The sequence below is a fragment of the Anabrus simplex genome, chromosome 3 (genome assembly GCF_040414725.1).
Source record: "Anabrus simplex isolate iqAnaSimp1 chromosome 3, ASM4041472v1, whole genome shotgun sequence".
NCBI classification, from domain to species: domain Eukaryota; kingdom Metazoa; phylum Arthropoda; class Insecta; order Orthoptera; family Tettigoniidae; genus Anabrus; species Anabrus simplex.
The window spans coordinates 522,360,602-522,382,171 of NC_090267.1; the positions used below are offsets into that span (position 1 = coordinate 522,360,602).

General features: G+C 40.3%; 1 protein-coding gene across 1 annotated transcript in view; it reads right to left on the minus strand.

Annotated features, from left to right (window-relative positions):
• Positions 1-16,613, minus strand: part of UGP (UDP-glucose pyrophosphorylase) — a 339,813-nt gene extending 323,200 nt beyond the window's left edge. Inside the window, exon 1 of the mRNA XM_067143688.2 lies at positions 16,485-16,613. Within this exon, the coding sequence (XP_066999789.1) occupies positions 16,485-16,517 (33 nt within the window). The 5' untranslated portion in view covers positions 16,518-16,613. The remainder of the gene's footprint in view (positions 1-16,484) is intronic.
• Positions 16,614-21,570: the final 4,957 nt, after the last annotated feature.

The following is a 21,570-nucleotide window of genomic DNA, read 5'->3' on the forward strand; positions in this document are numbered from 1 at the left end:
AACAGCTTCCCAGTTGTGAGAGCTCTAACTGACTCCTGTCTACTGATGGTCGACATGAGCGTCATGTCGGACGAGTAATTGGACATATTAAAATTCACAATCTTTCGTGGAATTGGACGTTTATGGTGGTGTCCGAATTGTACGTTCCTGTCATCCTTGGAACTGATTTTATGTTGGCCACGGGCCTGTCTATCGATTTTATTAGTCGCACTTTTTTCTTCCGATTTAAGTCTGGAACAAACTATCCCCCTGAGACTCTTTTCCGGCGAGCAACTGTTTGCTCTGTCGCCGAATCCAGATGTCTTAACGCCTCTTGTGATTTAAACGATAATCAAAATCTAATGCTAAGCTGTCTACTGGAAGAATTTTCTGATGTGCTAACGCCCGAGTTAGGTTGCGCAAAAGATTTCACTTACTCTACCGAAATAAAGAATGATCCTCCTGTGAGGTCCCCTCCCTTCAGCTGTTCTCCCCCTAAACTTTTTGCTATGCGTGACTGTGTAAACGACAGGGGCGGTTTCTCCATAAGGTTGCAGGTTTGCGCTACCCCCATTAAATTTTTATGTTTATTTTAGGTAAACTTTTATCATTTGGATTACTCAACTACTGTATTTTTATTCAGTAAGACAAACCTTTCAAGAGCTTGAAAGAGCAAATATTGACTACAGGGTACTTAACAAGCCGCTACTCTTAGATGTTCACTGCAGGAGTCGAAAAGTTTGCAGCGAGAAGTCAACCTGAGGTAGGGTGAAACTTGGGCTGCTCGAGGGGTGCGCGGGGCTGCTAGAAGTGTGCTTTTAGGCTGCTAGAGGGGTGCGCGGGGAGAGGAAAAGATAGGCGTGGCTTCTTATACATTGCTTAAATGGAGGTTTATCAACCTGGCTCCTCTTACCACAGCCGACTGGATCCCTCGCTGCGCTAAGGAGCTACCTAGAGCGACGCACCAAATCGGCCGTGCTCCTACGTAACCAACTACTAGCGAAGTCGCTAGAGACCGTTGCTGCTCAATGTGAGATTCTGTTATAGAACAGGAGTGTCATCTAGCGACACCAGATGGAAGTTCATCTGCTGGATCACGGCCGGTTGGATCCCTTGCTGCGCTCGATAAGGAGCTAGTTGGAGCTATTCGTCCTGGCTAGAGCGACGCATCAAGTCGGCCGTGGCTGGATATATAACTAATGTCTCTAAATTTGATAATAAAAACCGCCATTTCTTTCAATATAGTCGTGAGCTTTGTTGTGTGCGTACAAGCCAAGTAGATTATTGATTTCATTGTGTAAACATTCGTTTCAGCATGTGTGTTTTTATTATTGTGCGTTTTTATCAGTTAGTGGTATTTTGCCAGACCATGAATTCGGTGCAGGCTTTAATGTCTGGGCCGTTTCCGCAACGGACTGCTGAGGAACAATCCGAGGTGAAACGAATGGGAAGGCCCACGCGACGTTTAATTTCGAAACCAGATACGTTACAAAAGGATATTTTTTTCAATACCGAAATTAGGCTACCTCAAAGTGTTTCATTTCAGTATGGTAAAAGAGTTTTTAAATGAAAAAATGTTAATGCGTTATAGTAATATTCCTGAAAATAGAAATATAAAATGTTTGTTTTATTTTTAATAATAAAAAGGTATTGTTGATGTATCTAGATTTGAAAATTAGCCTGTAATCATATTATATCATTGGTAAAAACTGTGCACCACTGAACTTTTAAACCACCAGCCGCCACTGGTAAATGATCTCTTACAGAAAAAGGTCATCAGCCCCTCTAAGTCTCCTTTTAACAGTCCGGCGTTTCTCATACCCAAAAGGGATGGTAAATATCGTTTTGTCGTCGACTATAGGAAGGTAAACCGGAGCGTTATCTTCGATAGTTTCCCATTGCCCACCATAGAAAGCGCCTTCCAACACTTCCACGGGGGCTAAATTCTTCACGGTGTTTGATTTCAACTCCGGCTACTATCAGATACCCTTACCGGTACATCCCAAAAGCCGTCCGTACACTTCGCTACCCCATTTGGACTCTTCGAGTTCAACAAAGTGCCCCTGGGCATATCGATCGGGGGTCAAGCACTCAGCCGTGTCCTTGGTGATCTAAAGTTTTTCTTTAACTTCCTGGATGATCTTCTCATGTACTCTGTGACCTTCGAGGATCACCTTGTTCATCTCCGTGAAGTCCTCAGTCGTCTATGCAAATACGGATTCACCATCAATCCTAACAAAGTATCCCTCTGTTCTAAACGACTAAATTTTTTGGAGCACGTAATATCTGATACCGGCATTGCCGTGAATCCTGATAGAATTAAGTGTATTCAAGACTTCCCTCAGCCCAAAAATGTCCGCGGTTTGAGGAGGTTCTTGGGCATAGTAGGTTTTTATAGCCGCTTTATTAGTGAATTCTCGCACATCACGGCTCCTCTAAATTTCCTTAAGAGGAAAAACTGTCGCTTCGTTTGGGGAGAGGATCAGAATCGTGCTTTCCATCGGTTTAAACAAGATCTTTGTGAAGCTCCTGTATTTCAGAGTCCCGATTTTTCAAAGGAATTCGTCCTGCAATGCGACTCGAGCGACATTGCTATCTCGGCCGTGCTAAATCAGAGAAACGACGACGGAAATTTGGCCCCGATAGCGTATTTCAGCAAATTTCTTCATGGAGCTGAATTGCGATACTCCATATAGGAGGAGTGTTTAGCTGTCGTCTTGGGGGTAGAATGATTTCATTCGTACTTGGAGCATCGACATTTCGTCGTTCACACCCATAATCAGGCTCTGTCATGGATGAGCGCTAATGTCAAGAGGTTCGGCAGAACGGCTAGGTGGATTCTCCGGCTGTCGGCCTATATATTCACTGTAGTTCACGTCCGCGGTAAGGATAACGCGGTGGGCGACTGTTTGTCGCGCATGTTCGATGGCGCTCATTCGTCTGTCGGCGACAGCCCTGAGGAGTGCACGCCCCTAAACAATATTGCTATCCTCCAAAACTACACTTGGTCTTTTACCGACATTTCTGTGCATCAAAATGAGGATGAGGAGTGTAAAAAGTTGTCGGATAACATCGCCGCTGGGTCCATTTCTGAAAGCCCTTTTTCTACGAAGCGTGGATTATTGGTTCACCGAAGTTAGAAACATGGCAAAGATAAAATCTACGTACCCAAAAATTCAGGATCATGATGATGCACCACTTCCACGATTCGTATCTAGGAGCCCATCTTGGGCAGTACAAAACCCTGCATCGCATATCGCGTGACAATTACTGGCCTGGTCTCAGAAACGATGTTTTGGAGTAAGTCAAAAGCTGTGACATTTGCCAGCGTTCCAAACCTGCCCAGAATCTGCAAGTCGGCCTTTAATTCTGCCGATGCAACCTCGTGTCCCGGGAACAATTGTTTGCCGATACTTTCATTTTTCGAAGTGTTGGATCCCCTCTGATCAGTGTTATCTGTACTTGACCATCAACACACCACTTTAGTTGACAGGGTTGAGATTTTAACTGCGCACGACACCTCTACTACAAACCACCAGAGAAACACAGAACAGACCAAGCGAGTTGACCGTGCGGTTATGGGAGAGAGTTCCAACCACGGCAGCCCTGCAGATGGTTTTACGGTCGGATGACTTTCCTGTCGCCAAACCTCTGTGGAAATATGCTTTTTTTTACAAGTTGTTTTTCGTCGCACCATCACAGATAGGTCTTATGGTGACAAGAGGACAGGAAAAGGGCTAGGAGTGGGAAGGAAGCGGCCGTGGTCTTAATTAAGGTACAACCCCAGCATTTGCCTAGAGTGAAAATGGGGAAACCACGGAAAACCAACTTCAGGGCTGCTGACAGTGGGGGTTTGAACCCACTATCTCCCGACTAGTGGATACCGGCTGCACTTAAGCGACTCAACTACCGAGCTCGGTATTACTGCTGGTAAAATGTTTCCGCTCAAGTTTAGGGAAATGTTAAAGGTGGTTTCACGCTTTCATGCAGTTGAGCACACTGTAAAACATTTTGCTTTAATATAAATTTTGTTATGAAACTATTGGTAAACACAAGTAATATTGTAAATCTATTCGTTTTCAAAACTTTCGCCTTTATTTAATTTTATAGCTTTTATTTCTTTCTAGGGTTTTCTTTTATTTGCTAATAAAAGCTAAGTATATTCTCTATTTGAGATTGAAAACCCTCAGTAGGGCCCTGTTCCTATTTCTTGCCTTTAGTTTCCGTTCCTTTATTAACGTTTAACTTTTACTATGTCCTGTTATCTTCGTTTATCTGCTTAGTGTTATAGCAGCTGAAAAGTTAATTCTAGGTGACAAGAGTACTTCTGAACTCGAGCAACTCTGAGGTGAGAGGAGACAGAAGGAAGAAATGAAAATCAAAAGACTTGCAGAAAAATGTGACAAAAATGGAAAAATGTTTTTTGAAAGGACCAGCATTAGAACTGTTCAAAGCAATTTCCAAACTCTTTTACATACCAAATATACTGATTTTGATTGTTGTTTAAAGGGTCGTAACCCAAATATACTACTGACTTGTTCAATCAATCAATCAATCAATCAATCAATCAATCAATCAATCAATCAATCAATCAACAGATAGGAAGACAGATACATGTATCATGCACAACGTGCAACAAATTCCTTTGTTAAATGGAATCTCAAAGCAGGATTTTCTTTGAGGATATTCAGCATTTCAAATGCAAGAAAAGCAAGCTGCAGGAAATGTAGGAGGAGGTCATGAACTAGATCAAGTTTTGAAGGATCGGTCCTTTCATTCTCATTGAAATATTATTATTAATCTTATTATTATTATTATTATTATTATTATTATTGTACATGGGGTACACCGTCTCTGGCAAGTTAAAATGTACGCCTTTTATAAGGCCATCTACGTAATCTATCTTGAACTGATGTTATGTCAGATACTTGGGTTTTTAACCACTAGATGTCTCTGTCATCGGTTTTGTTGCTCCCCCTTGGGGGGTCGAACTCTAATTAATTTATTAAGAAAGTTGAATTGTGACAAGTGGCTTTGAAGTTCGTTTTGTTAATGTGTAATACCTGTCAACACTTCTGCTGGTTCCTTCTTCAATAGCTATCAACCAATCAGAATTTTATAAATATTTTCTGTAGTCAATTAAAATTGGGGGTGTGTAAAGGAATGCAGCCTATCAGTAAAGAGTTCTGGAAACTTCCCCTCAAAAATACTACAAAAGCTGGGCGCTTTAGGGCCGTATCGTCGTCATCTTGCTCCAGTTACTTGAGTACGGCATGATAAAGATGTTGATTCCCATAGGGAACCTGAAATATTTGTTCCAAATGAGTAAATTTATAAATATATAATAATTTATATTTGTTCCGAATGATAAATTTATAAATTTACTCATTCCAAACAAATATTTCAGGCTCCCTATGGGAATCAACATCTTTATCATCTAATGGCCAGGCAGGCATCAATTTTTGAAAATGAGACAAAGTCTCTTAGTGCATTGGCACTGCCGGTGGCTCCTAGTAGCCTACACAGTGGCCTCCAGGGTATGCACTAGCCATGCGTCTTGGTGGGTGTGCTATTTACCAACTGATAAGCCCAACTTAGCACACTGGGGCGAAAGGCTGGCAACCAGGAATGAATTAGCTGTAAAATTTATGTCCAATAACGAACGAACTATACTGAGTACGGCATGCCTTAACGGAGGCAGGGACCGCGAGCGGCGTTAGGAAGGCCCAGCAATGCAAGGTAATGGTAGAATTTTCATAAACAGATGGTTTGCAGATAGTCTGAGGGGAAGGTTTCAAGCTCTTTTATTTCATGTACATTTCTAAGTTGGTGGTTTAAACTTAGAATTTTTTACCAGTCTTAGGACTCTGTTCTATTCCCTACCAGTACTGGAAAATATGTAATGTAAGGGAACAAAGAGCGACTACCCTCCGTTGATTCCCATTCCATTTCGTATTGGGTGACTAAAGTTTCTAATCCTCTAAAATTCTTAACACTCATTTGGTATTTAATGTTTCTCATTTAGAATAAGCTTAGCCTCAGTATCATTGGGCCATAAGCCAACTTAGGGTTTTAAGTATTTGTACAAGGAGTGCAAGTGTTTCGCCTCATGGCCAATCATGTTCAATCTTCTCTTTTTCCAGTAAGGCCATTTAGTATGGACTGTTTTTGTTTCTGGAACAGAAAGTGATAACTGTTGAGCAATAGATAAGCCCACCTTGGGGCTACCTTATGTAAATACCTTAATTAACGACAACTGATGGGTTGTAAGTGCGTTAATAAAAACTGACACCTCTGTGAGGCTGGACTATGATACAGCTGGAGCTCAGACTACCTTGTGGTGTGAAGGATAGGAGCATATAGTGGTCTTGTAAATTTTGTACCTGCCCATAGCAATCCAGCCCTTTTCTGTGAAAATTAGTATTTGTCATTCTCTCAAGCTGTACCTGAAATTTGGACTTTGTCACTGTTGTTGGATGTGATGAGCTCATTATAAGATAGTAATTGTTTATTCAGATCATCTTCTTCTTGCTTCCGAATTTGGCCAACTGTGGACCGCGTCAAACTTAATGCTTTCTGGCCAGACTACTTCTTTTCTCTTCCCAGAACTTCTTCCGCTGCTCTTCATGGAATGTGTGGTCATCTACTCGAGTTCTGAACTTCTTTCTGTTGAGGATCAACTCTGGTGTTATTTAATTTCTTCTGCGTCCTTCTTAACCTCCACCCATTTCGTTGTCCTCAATCCAATTATATATTTAAATATTCTTTTAGTCAGGCGGTTGTCATTCATTCTGGCGAGATGTCCGTAAAATTTCAGTCTTCGTTTTCGCATTGTGTCCGTGATCTTTTCGGAATACTTGTGATCCTCATTTCTGCTTTTCCTCCATGTCTTATCTGTCGTTTTCTGAGGTCCAAGAATTTTCCTCAGAATTTACCTTTCCTTCTTCTCGATTTCCTTCAGTTCCCGTTTTTTTAATTTAAGATAAGGCATTCTGAACCGTACAGCCCCTCTGGTTTTACAACAACGTTGTAGTGTTAAATTTTGGCTTTGTAGGATATTGCCCGTTTATTGTACCTGTCCTGTGTCAGTCTGTAGGCCAGTTCCAATTTTCTAGCTCTTTCCTTGTTTGCCTCCTTGTGTAGTCCATTGGGTTGGATCAGTTCTCCCAAATACTTAAACGTTTCTACTCTTTTAACCTTTTTGCACTTCACTTCCATGCTTTTTTCTCCCTGATGTCGGTACTCCATGTACTTCGTCTTTTCGTAGGAGACTTTGAGACCTGTTTTCTTCGCAATGTCATGAAGAAGCTCCAGCATCCTTTGGGCATCCTCTCTGTTTTGAGCTAAGAGAACAAGATCATCTATTCAGATCTTCTATTTATCAAATTTTAAATTCTAAAAAACAGGAAAGAAATAAAATTTCAAAATTTAGAGTTAACTTGTGCTCTAGTTAATTCCTTGTCGACCCATTCAGCCCAGCAGCTTCTTACACCTCTGTAAACCATAGAATCCCCAGAACAATTATTATTATTATTATTATTATTAATAATAATAATAATATATGTGGAAGTAATGCCAGGACTTGGCTAAGGGCCCTTCGTCACCAACCCACGCTCCCAAGAGCCTCTTTTTACTTATATAGAAAAATTAAAACGGAAATTGTAAATCTGAGAAATACGACCATTTTCTGAATTCCTATTGGCCGGAGTATTTTGCTATTGTCTCTGATAGAGCTCGCATCGTTTGGCCACAGGGCTGCCACATTCTGAGAAAATAACAAAACTGCAAAGTTTGAAAGTGTTATGACGGGTGCCAGATGTGTCGGCAACATGAATGTAAGTACAGAGGTAGTGAAATTTACAGATTTTTAAACTAGACCAATCACTTGTCACTAGCCAATGATTTTAACAACTTCCATCCTTAGGGATTCAAAACATTTAAGGCTACATTTGCAAGGTTCACCTTTTGTGCGCTCAGGAACGGCCGATCTAGTTCTTCTCAACACAGACGCCTTGCCAGAATTTCTTTTCTTATTATACACATTCACAATTCACTTCTCAGGATGTTTCTATCTTTTTCTGAAACTATTTTCATTTTCCATCATCAAAATTTTTTCTCATAAACACCAAATTAGAAAGAAAGTTAGATAACAAAAGCTATACACCACTCACACAGTGAAATAATTCTCGAATCAAAACCTGTATAGATGTATACGAAGAAAGTAAAACGTACAAGCTTCACTAACATTGCAGGAATCCAATCCAATCTGATACTAACCAGTTGGTCAGACACAGTGTCAGTGTATATTTGCCCTTTCTCTTCCAACTAACACAGCGCTCAGCACATTGCAAACATTGTCCGGCCTAGTCAGTTGGTACACAATGTGCGAGATACTCGGGACGAATATCAATCACTGTATCACCCTCCGTAGCGTAACGGTTAGTGTTATTAGCTGCCGTCCTCGGGGGCCCGGGTTCGATTCCCGGTACTGCCAGGAATTTAAGAATGGTTCAAATGTGGTTCAAATGGTACATGCAGCTCACCTCCATTGGGGGTGTGCCTGAAAAGAGCTGCACCACCTCGGGATGAGGACACGAGTTTACTTACCACTACTGTAATTAATAATAAAGCGACAAGAAAATTATATGGATTTCTGACATTTGCCATTAGTGTTGGCTACTGAATGTATGATTTCAGCAAGATATAGCAGATATCCTGGATTCAGGAGGCCAAATGGACTGCATTGCGACTGACCTATCTAAGGCATTTGATAGGGTACAGTAGGTCATGGAAGACTACTGGCAAAAATGACTGCTGAATGGGTGGTTATATTTCTAGAAAATAGAACTCGGAGAATTAGAGTAGGCGAAGCTTTACCTGACCCTGTAATAATTAAGAGAGGAATTCCTCAAGGCAGTATTATTGGACCTTTATGTTTTCTTATATATTTCAATGATATGTGTAAAGAAGTGGAATCAGTGGAATCTGCTGTTTGCAGATGATGTTATTCTGTACAGAGTAATAAATAAGTTACAAGATTGTGAGTGGCTGCAGGGTGACCTCAATAGTGTTGTGAGATAGACGGTGGGCAATGGTATGATGATAAACGGGGTTAAAAGTCAGGTTGTGAGTTTCACAAATAGGAAAAGTCCTCTCAGTTTTAATTATTGCGTTGATGGGGTGAAAATTCCTCTTGGGGATCATTGTAAGTACCTAGGTGTTAATATAAGAACAGACCTTCATTGGGGAAATCACATAAATATGATTGTTAATAAAGGGTAGTAAGAAGTCTACAGTTGTCAATACAGTTAATTCATAACGTACAAGCTACCTTCACCTCGTCAAATGATTCAACTGTCAATAAACTCATATTCTTGACAACATTTTAACATCGCTTCAAATTGAGATGGTCCACAGAGGTCCAATTTTAACACTGTTCTTCAACCTTTAATCTACAACTTTTTATCTTCTCATCAATGTGTTCTACATTTCTACCATATGCCTGTAACTTTCGTCTTTTGACTCCTAGAAAGGAATATAGTGATCTCTTGACCAAAGTTCAACATTATTTTCTCAATATTACTTTTTGAATATATATGACTGATCGCCATTCTCATCAGCGTCTAATTGTAACCGCCAATCGGTCAACTTACTACTTGTTCTTCACAGTCTGTTGCTTTGTCCATTTTACTTGTAATAGCAACCTTTTAATGTCAATAATTTTAATACTTTCGCCTTTGTAATTCTTCACATTGTAAACATTTTTTAAACCAACTTTGTTATTTTTAATGTTAATTTATGTTTAAGTCTCTTCAAGACCTCTTTAAATTAATTTCATCTTATTATATGTTATTCAAGGGCTTATTTTTATTCCGAGGTTAAGACAATGGCTGATGATGCCTTCATACTAGGCGAAACGTACCATTTTTAGCTAATAGATCAATGTAAATCATCCAAGACAATGACTTATTGCATTGATTAGGTGGTCAATTTAATAAATAACTCACTGTTATTATTCTAATCAAATATCATCAATACGGATCAAAAATTATATTTTATTACATATAAGTGGTATGTTCTGAGCTGTCAGTGGAGAGATAGCACGGGAGGACATCAGCAGACGAATAAGTTTGAGTGGTGTCTTTAAAAGTAGGAAAGATCACACTATCAAGATAAAGTTGGAATTCAAGAGAACAAATTGGGACAAATATTTGTTTATAGAAAGGGGAGTTAGGAATTGGAATAACTTACCAAGGGAGATGTTCAATAATTTTCCAATTTCTTTGCGATCATTTAAGAAAAGGTTAGGAAAACAACAGATAGGGAATCTGCCAGCTGGACGACTGCCCTAAATGCAGTTCAGTAGTCTGACTGAAGCCTTCCAAGAAGTGCAACCATTTATATCTGACTAAAACTGTGATGATCATTTTTAATAATCTGCCCTAGAACCAGAATTTTAACAAATACTCATTTATTGTAACAATGGTAGATAGATTTGGGACTACTTTCAGTCTCTCTAGAGACCATCTTAAGCCAAAATTATAATGTTAAGTCATGGCATACAATAATAAAGTAAGTTTTATTCAAGGTAAAAATGACAATGTATGAATGTATTGTCGATGTTCACATGAACCTACAGTATGTTAATAAAAAAGAATGTCTTTCATTCAACATATTTTTAATTGTTTTGCATAGAACTTTGACGATACATTCTTATTACATGTGATCATACACTTGGCTACCCACCAATTGACAACAATGTTCCCTTTCGACTAGTACGCTCACCTCAACACGTCCAACAACAAAGAATCTCACCTATCACAAACTATTCCCACAAGTACTACGTCAAAGAAGATGGCCTAATGACGTCTACACAAACTTCAATATAGCCTACGGCACCAGCAATTCCAACTATTATTATCTCAAAAAAAACCTGGCCATATAAAAATTCTTCAAAATTTAGAAGCAAATCAATTAAAATCAATACTCATTAACTTCAAGAACCAACAACCATTACCAATGCTCAACTTTCCTCAAAATTTTTAACAACACACCATTTGACAATTAAATGGACTGTGCTTTCTGATTTTTATCTTTATTGTAATATCTTTCAATATCAAGAACCAACCACCTAGCCTATGTCATAATCCTCAAATATTTGTCATGTTTTTAGACTCAAATATTAACACAAACATTGTTAATTAATACTATATTTTATATTGTAATAATTGTTTAACGATCTCTAATCCATTTTTTTTTCTATTTGCTTTACGTCGCACTGACACAGATAGGTCTTATGGCGACGATGGGATAGGAGAGGCCTAGGAAGTGGAAGGAAGCGGCCGTGGCCTTAATTAAGGTACAGCCCCGGCATTTGCCTGGTGTGAAAATGGGAAACCACGGAAAACCATCTTCAGGGCTGCCTACAGTGGGGCTCGAACCCTAATCCATTTTACAAGACATACTTGTTAACAGCATTCATAAGTCATTTCCGATCAGGTACCTGATCTATACTTAAGGTAAAAAATACGGTTGATGATGTTTACTATTGATAGACGAAACATGTACCATCCAATGTATTAATTTTATGTTAACAATTTTAATAAGGACAAAGTCCTAATTTTTAAGATTGTATTGTATTGAATAGGTGGGTGAACAGTAAAAACATACTAGTGTTTTTTATTACAGATACATTCTTACACAGTGATTTTTAGCCTGTATTACTGTATATTATGACTTGTTTTAACATTATAATTTTGGCTGAAGATGGTCTCTAGAGAGACAAACTAGCCCCAAATCTATGCAATTATTGTTAAAATAAATGAGTATAGAATACATGGAAACTCTTTAGCTCTTGCTTTTACATTTGTAATTGTTCTTCAATACGGATCATGATGAAGTTTATTGCTTACTACCTATATTACCTGTTAACTAGGCCTAGCCTATATGTGAAGCGAATTTTTGTAGATATCGTTACTGTGACGTTGAATAATACTTCACTCCCTTTACACCCCTGCTCAGAGGGATGCGCACATATAAATCCGTAATTTTGGGAATTTTGGACTTTTTTCACTCCTTCTCACCCCTCATGTCAATACGAGCTGAGCCTGAACTTAAACGACATGTGAAGTGTCACTGTTCATCTCAGTGAGCCCAAAACCTATGGATTCGATATTATTTTTATTATTTTTATATGCCACCCCGTCTCCACATCCATCCCTAGGGGTGATTTACCCCCACAGTGCTTTTTTTTTTCCTGAGAGTTACATGTGTATCAGAATCTCTCTTTGGCCTAGCCTACACCAGGCCTGTATTCTACTGTAGAATCCTTAAGCTGACATTGCCATGGTTATGGCTGGTCACTTCTTCATCCGATTCCTAGACTGGGGTAGTATGATGCCAATATCTCCATAACGGTTGGTTTTAGGCCCTTAAAACGTAGTTTTTTAGTTTTATTCTTTGCGTCGTAAGGTTTAAAATGAATTTTGTTTGTACAAAAAAATTCAAGATTTTGCCTATCTTAATGTGCGAAAGGGCCTAAACCTAGGGAGTGGAGAGGGCTGTTAACATTTCTTGTAGAATGGGTTACCCGCAGGGTCCTAAAAGGTAAGTGTACAAAATTTGGTTCAGATTGGTGCAAAGGTATGGATTTGTATCAGGAATGGATAGACTGACTTTCCGCATCTCAACACAATGCTGCCAACTTACAAACTTAGGTCCGGCTAGTAATAACAGCACTGATCTGGATTGGTTAGGTCTCGCTAGTGACAAGACCATTGATCTGGGGGCAAGCAAATTGAGACTAGGGGCATAAGCCCTCCAGGTAAGAGCCACAAAGAGGCCCACAGGCCCACATTCTGTGATAATGACAAAACTGCAAAGTTTACCCTGCAACGGTATTGACTAGTGAGAGAACACAAGGGAATATGACACCATGACACGTCACTTTCAAACTCCAGTTTCATTATTTTCACAGATTGTGGCAGCAGTTGTGAGCTCTATCGGAGATGATAGGAACTGCCCTGCAGCTAATAGGAACACACAAAATTGCTGCATCTCAGAGAATTATAAAGCGTCTGTTCTAATTTTCCTATGTAAGTAAGAATAGTTCTAGGGGTAGGCTGGTGGTCCCGGCAAGCAATAAGAAAGATCCCCCCCATGCTAAATGTTTCCGAATAACTTAAAGCTACGATCCATCTTACTCGCCCTTATCCTAAAACTAAAATACCAAGTTTCATGAAAATCCCTCTATCCTTTTTCCCGTAATGCTGTTGTGGCGGTGATTACTGTTTTAAGAGAAAGTACAACTGCGCAACCATCTCTACTAACACTAATCAGAAGAGGTCCAACATATCAAACAATGAAGGGATGGGCATGAAAATGAAGGACTCCCAAGACCTCAAAAGAAAAAAAACCGGGCAAGTTGACCGTGTGGTTAGGAGCACGCAGCTGTGAGCTCACATCCGAGAGATAGTGGGTTCGAACCCCACTGTCAGCAGCCCTGAAGATGGTTTTCCCTGGTTTCCCATTTTCACACCAGGCAAATGCTGGGGCGGTACCTTAATTGAGGCCACGGCCACTTCTTTCCCATTCCTAGGCCTTTCCTGTCCCATCGTCGCCATAAGATCTGTAGATGTTGATTCCCAGCATCATCTGATGACCAAGCAGGCATCAGTTTTTGACAATGAGACAATGTCTTTCATAGTGCAATGGCACTGCCGGTGGCTAAAATTAGCCTACGCAGTGGCCTCCACGGTATGCACTATCCAGCGTCTTGGTAGGTGTGTTAGGTACCAACTGATGAGCCCAGCCTAGCACACGGGGGCGAAACGCTGGCAACCAGGAATGAGTTAGCTGGAAAATTAATAATGTCCAATAGCGGACCATTTATATTGGTGCCATAAGACCTATCTGTGTGCGACGTAAAGCAACTAAAAAAAGAAAAACCCTCAAAAACGTAATGCTGTCAGGGTAGGAAAAGAACAAGAGCTGATCAAGGAAGATCAGATAGGATAGATGAAAGTGAGGAGCTTGGCACAAGTAAAAGAAGCGATAAGGTAAGGAATCTGTGGTAGCCAACCCATGCTCCCCTGGGGCCGCTCTTAGTCACCTCTTATGACTGCTCCCACCCACAGATGGAACCACACATATTGGTCATAAAACCCAATATTCAAAAAGTACAAAGAGAGACTGTTTTATAGATAGCCCAAACTAGAGTGAGGTGCACAAAATTAGGCAGGTGAGTAGGACAGTGCAACAGTCAATCACTGCGATATCACCTCCCTCACACTCCCGGCGTTAAGCCTCTTCAATTAGGCATGAGTGACCATGAAGCAAAGCAGCCTGCAGTTTGTAGTATACAATTATTTTGTTGCCTATTTTAATATGAATACAACACATAATCCTACTATCTTAGTGTGAGCAACACGTACCTCACGGGCCAGGAAGTGCACTCATGGAAGAGAAACGACCAACTGGCATCTACTGGCTGATGACCAGGATATTTCTTCCTGTCACGGCACAGATTGCTCACCCGCCTTCTTACATTCTCCTCACTCTAACAGAGAGAGCTAAATATGAAAATAAATATAGATTTTAAGGTGAAGTTTGGGCAGTATCTATTCATATGATAACTTTTAATTTTAAAAATAGTTGTAATACTTCAATATGAGAATAAAATTAGTCTGACTTTAAATCTGAAATGTGATTAGCATTCGAGACAATAAAAACATGGTGGTTTTATTTTTCTAGTGGCTTAACGTCGCACCGACACAGATAGGTCTTATGGTGACGATGGGATAGGAAAGGCCTAGGAGTTGGAACGAAGCGGCCGTGGCCTTAATTAACAGCCCCAGCGTTTGCCTGGTGTGAAACATCATTGTGAGAGGCTGTATTGTTTCTGTAAACTACTCAAGGTTACTGCCATCGAAGGAAACAGATCATATAATGTCATATTTGTTTAAAGCCCTGTTTTTCAATACCATGAGTAAGGTGGTGGTGGTGGTGGTGGTGATGATTACTGTTTTAAGAAGAAGTACAACTAGGCAACCATCTTTAATATAACACTAATAAGGGAGAAAAAAAAAAATTGGAAGGGATCCAACACTTTGAAAAATAAAAGTATCAGCCAAAGAAAGATAAGGGCCACGAATGAAAATGAAAGATTTCGGGAACCTAATAGAGTCACGTTCAGAAAAGAACAAGAGTTGACCAAGAGAGATCGGACAGGATAGATGAAAGTGAGCAGCCTGGCATAAGTGGAAGCAATGCCAGGACTCAGCTAAGGGCCCCTTAATCGCCAAACCTCGCTCCAAAGTTCAGAGTCCCAGGGGCCCCTTTTAGTTGCCTCTTACGACAGGCAGGGCATACCCTGGGTGTTATTCTACTGCCCCAACCCACAGCGGGGGTGAGTAAGGTGTCCTGGAACTAACCAACACAAAGTCGGGAGCCTTAATCACACCTCTATGGCGACCTCCGTGTCTATACAAGAATAAATTTTGCACACAGCAGAAAATACATAGATTTAAAAGGAATAATGAACATGTGGCATTGTCTAAATTTTTTGGTTTAACTGCTTGACTTCCTGAGGTATGAATATTAGAGGAAAAATTAAAAGTATTATAAAGTTCCATTTAATCATATCTGACTTGGTACGACGAAGTATATCGGCTTAAAAAAAACTTGTATCACCGAATTAGTTACGCTTAAAAAAGAGAGGGAAAAATATAAAGAACCTTCGGCAGGTTTTGTAGACGTCAACGTCAATAAGTAATAAAATACAGACTTCCACACATGGCTAAAATTAACCAAAGAATGTTGTTTTAGCTACCTGTACATTAAAAGACAGTGATGTCCATTTAAAACAGCAATTATACCTACCGGTATCTAGACCAATTTTGTTACTTTCATTGATCTGTCCCTGTCTTATCCTTGGCTTTGACAAAAAGAAAGTGACTGAGGTATGAGCAATGCTAGTATACCAATCCTTATGCAGCCAGTCCCTGCTATGGATGGTGTGAAGATATTGCTCATAGGGTCAGTTGGTGCATGCATTTCAGTGGGCTTTCCAGGCTGATATTTAAAAGCAACTTCTGGCACAGTGAGGAAAGCAACGGGAAATTACCTCACTCCTCATTTCCCTAGTACTCCTCTTCAGTGATGCCTAGACTATCTATGACAGCCGAAGGCAGAGCTGTTGATGATCCAATCAGCCTTAGAGCTGAGGACTAAATATACATATGTCTACAAACCAAACGTCAACGTCAAATACACAAACATTCGGTTTTCTCTGACAATTTCCACAGTAAAAATGAATATATACTGAACATGTGAAATATCTACAGCAAAATTACAGAAAAACTCTTGGGAATCTACAAATTATTTAAATTATTAGTAAAAATTTACCTAACTGAAAAACAAAACGCATGTACTGTCTCATAACCTATTTAGATTACGCTAAGAGGACTACTACGCCAAGCAAAACAATGCTTTATCACTATACTTACAATTCTTTTTTCATCTTCATTCATTAATAGCATATTTCTCGAGATAACTTCTCGTGGACTTGGAACTGTCAGATTAATTTTCACATACTTACGCAACCCATACAAATAATCGAACAATATACTAGTATTTTAAGCGATACCCAACAGATGGCAGTAACGAGCATAGCATGAGACCAGCAGGTCAGGACACGTACAGTATGTTCTTATTACAGTGGTTGGTTGGTGATTATTGTTTTAAGAGGAAGTATTACTAGGCAACCATACTCTTTATAACTCTGATCAGAATGAAAAAATGGAAGGGATCCGACACTTCGAAGAATGAACGTATCGGCCAAAGAAAGACAAGAGCCACAAAGGGCGTGAAAACCCAATAGCGTCGGGGTCGGAAAAGAACAAGAGTTGACCAAGGAAGGTCGGACAGGATAGATGAAAGTGACGAGCCTAGCACAAGTAAGTGGAAGCAATGCCAGGACTCAGCTGAGGGCCCCGTGTTCGCCAACCCACGCTCCAAAGTTCAGAGCCCCTGGGACCCCTTTTAGTCGCCTCTTACGACAGGCAGGGAATACCGTGGGTGTTATTCTACCGCCCCCACCCACAGGAGAGGGGTTCTTATGACACTTCGTATTTTTTGTTTGGACGTCTGGTTTGGACTTCGCTTGCGCAAAGTCACTGGTTATATTTGAATATTACTGACCAACTGATAAACGAAGTAGGAACTATTGAGTGGGAGCCATTGCTTATTTACCATAAAAATTTTGACAATAATATTCTTCTCCGTTTAGTAACAGGGGTGGACCAAGGGAGCAGTTTTGGGTGGGGGCGGGGGGACTTCGACAGTGAGCCCTAGCAGATGTGAAAATTTGGCTGGAGTCCGGGATTCAGGGCCGTCGCAATAATAATAATAATAATAATAATAATAATAATAATAATAATAATAATAATAATAATAATAATAATAATAATAATAATCTTGCACTTTGAAGGCACTATGAACGTGTTTCTAGACACCTGATAGTAAACCAATTAATTATGATGACGATGTTTGTTGTTTAAAGGTGCCTAACAGCTAGGTCACCGGCCTCTAATGGTACGAGGTGAACGAAATTAAAATTAAAACTTCAAAATGTATCCACTGATTAGAGTCTAAAACGAATGACGATGAAGAAATGATAGTTAAACAAAAACAATCAGTTGGATCCTATTCACAATGCCTGAAGTACTTGGATGATACTTATCTGAAGTGGTCTAAAATACAGGTCATCGGCCCCTCATAATGATAAATCACTGATAAAGCAGAACCATGGTGTTCCTCCTCTAGTGGAAGGAATCACGGGTAACGTAGGCTCATGGTGTTACTAATCACAGGTAATTTAGATCCATGGTATGACTCACACAGTGGCACCACTCACAGGTAAAACAAACCTATGGTGTTTCGCACATAAGGGTAGGTACTACTTACAAGTAATGCAGAACCATGGTGTACCTCACATAGTGGCACTAAACCGTTGCCTACATGGTTGCCTGCGAGATATACAAGGCCGGGACATAGCTACTAATTTGTCACTGAAAAGCCGACCGTGTTCACGGTTTAGCCGCTAGATGTCACGTTTCCGTTCTGTTCTTGGCGGACTTGAACATTGTGATATGCGGAGCAATGCGGAGTAATTGTGATGCTGTGTTGATTTTGTGCAATTTATTGTGAATATTGTTTCTGTCGGTGAGTGTCTGTGAGGTTGGGAAGAAGGTGCACTGTTGTGTACCTCTATGTATTTCGGATGACACTAAAAAAGCATGAAAATTGACGTTCCATAGTTTCCCTCCCGAGTGCGGTTTAATGGAGAAATGGAAGCAAGCTATTTCTAGGCAAGGTGATACAGTAGGATATCTTTAGCTAGCATATCAATCAAAGTTTCTTCCGTTTTCATTGTATATCCTTTACACAAACAGGAAAATGTCAAACTCCAGCTCCAAAAAATGATGTATTACCATCAAAATTTAGTAAAAGTCCCGATTCAGATAACGATGAACATACCATATCTTCATACGTCAGCCACAAACCAAAAAAGGAGTACAAGTCTCGTTTCAATATCAAGGAAAGGCTACGAATACCTATCTCTGTTAAATCTAAAAATATACGGATGAGAAAATTAAATACAGATTATAGAAAACAGTGTCCGACTCGTTGGCTGAACGGTCAGCGTACTGACCTTCGGTTCAGAGGGTCGCAGGTTCGATTCCCGACCGGGTCGGGGATTTTAACCTTAATTGGTTAATTCGTACGGCACGGGGGCTGGGTGTATGTGTTGACTCCATCATCATTTCATCCTCATCACGACGCGCAGGTCACCTACGTGTGTCAAATACAAAGACCTGCACCTGGCGAGCCGAATCCGTCCTGGGATATCCCGGCACTAAAAGCCATACGACATTTCATTTCATTTCATAGAAAACAGTCTGTAAATTTTGAAGTAGGATACGGGTAATGAAATCAGAAAAAAAGTGTTAAGGTATCTGAACTTGACCAAAAAGCAAACCAAATTGAAAAGAATGCTAAAATTGATCATTTAGGAGCGTTATTCCTGTAAGAACAAATTTAATTTTCTTCTCCTTTCTTCACCCGTTTACCCTCCAGGGTCGGTTTTTCCCTCGGACTCAGCGAGGGATCCTACGTCTACCGCCTCAAGGGCAGTGTCCTGGAGCGCTAGACTTTGGGTCGGGGGATAGAACTGGGGGGTTTGTGAAGGGATGGGAAAATTGGACAGAATAGGCAGGGAAGAGAGAAGGAAACGGCCGTGGCCTTAAGTTAGGTACCATCCCGACATTTGCCTGGAGGAGAAGTGGGAAACCACGGGAAACCACGGAAAACCACTTCCAGGATGGCTGAGGAAGAAATCGAACCCACGTCTACTCAGTTGACCTCCCTAAGCTGAGAAGACCCCGTTCCAGCCCTCGTACCACTTTTCAAATTTCGTGACAGTGCCGGGAATCGAACCCGGACCTCCGGGGATGACAACTAATCACACTAACCACTACACCACAGAGGCGGATACAAATTTAATTTTACGGGAGGAAAAAAAGAGAAATACGGTGAAACGACGCTAAATATTTGCGTCCTCTGGCATAGGAAAGCACTTACCAGTTACAGATTTCTGTGATCCTCGCACTGTCTAACTCTACCGTATCAGAAGACGCTAAAAATTACAGGATTTTCTAATGGCGAAACGGACATAACATCGCTCACCAAACAGTGGCTTCAATACGAATGTCAAAACATCAGTTGTGTGGAGGAAAAGATTGGATCGCTGATAATTGGCGAAAGGGCGATTAAACCCAAAGTGATTTATGATCGCAATGTCGATCCGTTTATCGGATACTCTGAGGCAATTAAAGGAATCGGTAAGAAGTGACAAACTCGCTATCAGATTTCCCTGCTTCTTTCGAGAATTACTTATTTTGTTTAAGCATAGTGTAAGAAATACGTTGTAGAAAATATGTCAAACAATTGCTCTTGGTCTATCTTTTATCTCATATCTGTTTGCTGCCTTCTGAAATTACTAGTTTTAATGAATTTTTATAGTTTTTCATATTCGAACGTGTTGCAATGAGCGGGCGAGACAGCTCAGTAAAGAGAACTCTAGTGGCGGTGGTCGGAAGTATCTCGAGGCCGAGTTTAGTGTGCTTTATTTCCCGGCCTTGAATATCTCGTAGGCAACGCACTAAACACGGGCGCCGGTATTCCCGTAGTCCTCCTCACATAGTAGAACTAATCACAGGCGACTCACATAGTGCTACTAATCATAAGCATTGTAGATCCACGGTGTATCTCACATTATGGTAACGCCTACAAGTAACACAAACCTATGTTGTTTCGCACATAAGGGTACTACTTACAAGCAACGCAGAACCATGGTGTTCCTCACATAGTGAGACTAATCACGGACGCCGGTATTCGTGTGGAGTTGCTCACTTAGTGGAACTAATCACAGGCGACATATACTCATGCTGCTACTAATCATAGGCAATGTAGATTCGCTATGTATCACATATTATGGAACGCCTACAGGCAGCACAAACCCGTGGTGTTCCTCACATAATGGTATTACTCTCAGGCAACGCAGACCCATGGTTTTCATTACAGTGGTACTTATCACGGGTGCCAGTCAAATCCGTGGATTTTCTCACAAAGTGGTACGAAACACAGCCAAACTAGACCCAGGGTGTTCCTAATAAATTGGTACCGGTTACTACTCATAACCAAGGCAAACTCATTCTGAACACAGTGGAACCGACCGGTGGAATGCACACGATGGCACTTATCACAAACAACGCTCAGAACTGTAGTGTTTCTCGCATAATGGTAGGTCTACTGCTTCTATGCTACGTACATCCATGGTTTTCCTCGCTAGGTGTTCCTAGTCGCAAGTAACGTCCACCCATGGTGTTCCGCCGGTAATGGTACTAATAATAAGTAATCACATGGTTCTAATATCATCATCATCCCTCTTACGACAGGCAGGGTATACCGTGGGTGTATTCTTCGTCTCCGCCCCCACCCACAGGGTTAGTAAAAAAATTCATTACCGAAGTCAATCAATATTTGCAAACAACAGGGGTATTCATCCTGGTAGGAAATTTCAAATAAAATAATAATGAAAAATAATAAAATATGGCTTCAGCTACCAGCTATCTAGGCTAAGCGGGTATCAATTTCCCCGTTCCGTTTAACTCTGCCAGATCGCATTAGTGAACCGACTATGGCTGGGTTTCTAATTAACTTTGTCAGGGTAAACACCAAATGCAACAACAAAGATCTTTAATCTTGCATTAACTCCTAAGTACAAACAGCGATTTCATCTTCATGTGTATGTAGTGATTATGAGGATGACGAAAATCACTTTTTTCTGTGTAAATTACATGACCTACCTCTTAGAAGAATAATTTAGAAAATCATTTATTTACACATTCCATTTCCATCAAGTATCTCTTATTTATTATATCAACCTACTACGGTCATAATTAATGTAATCAATCATTTTCTTGATCAAGGTAATTTTATAATTTAGAATTTTAACTTTCTACAATATTA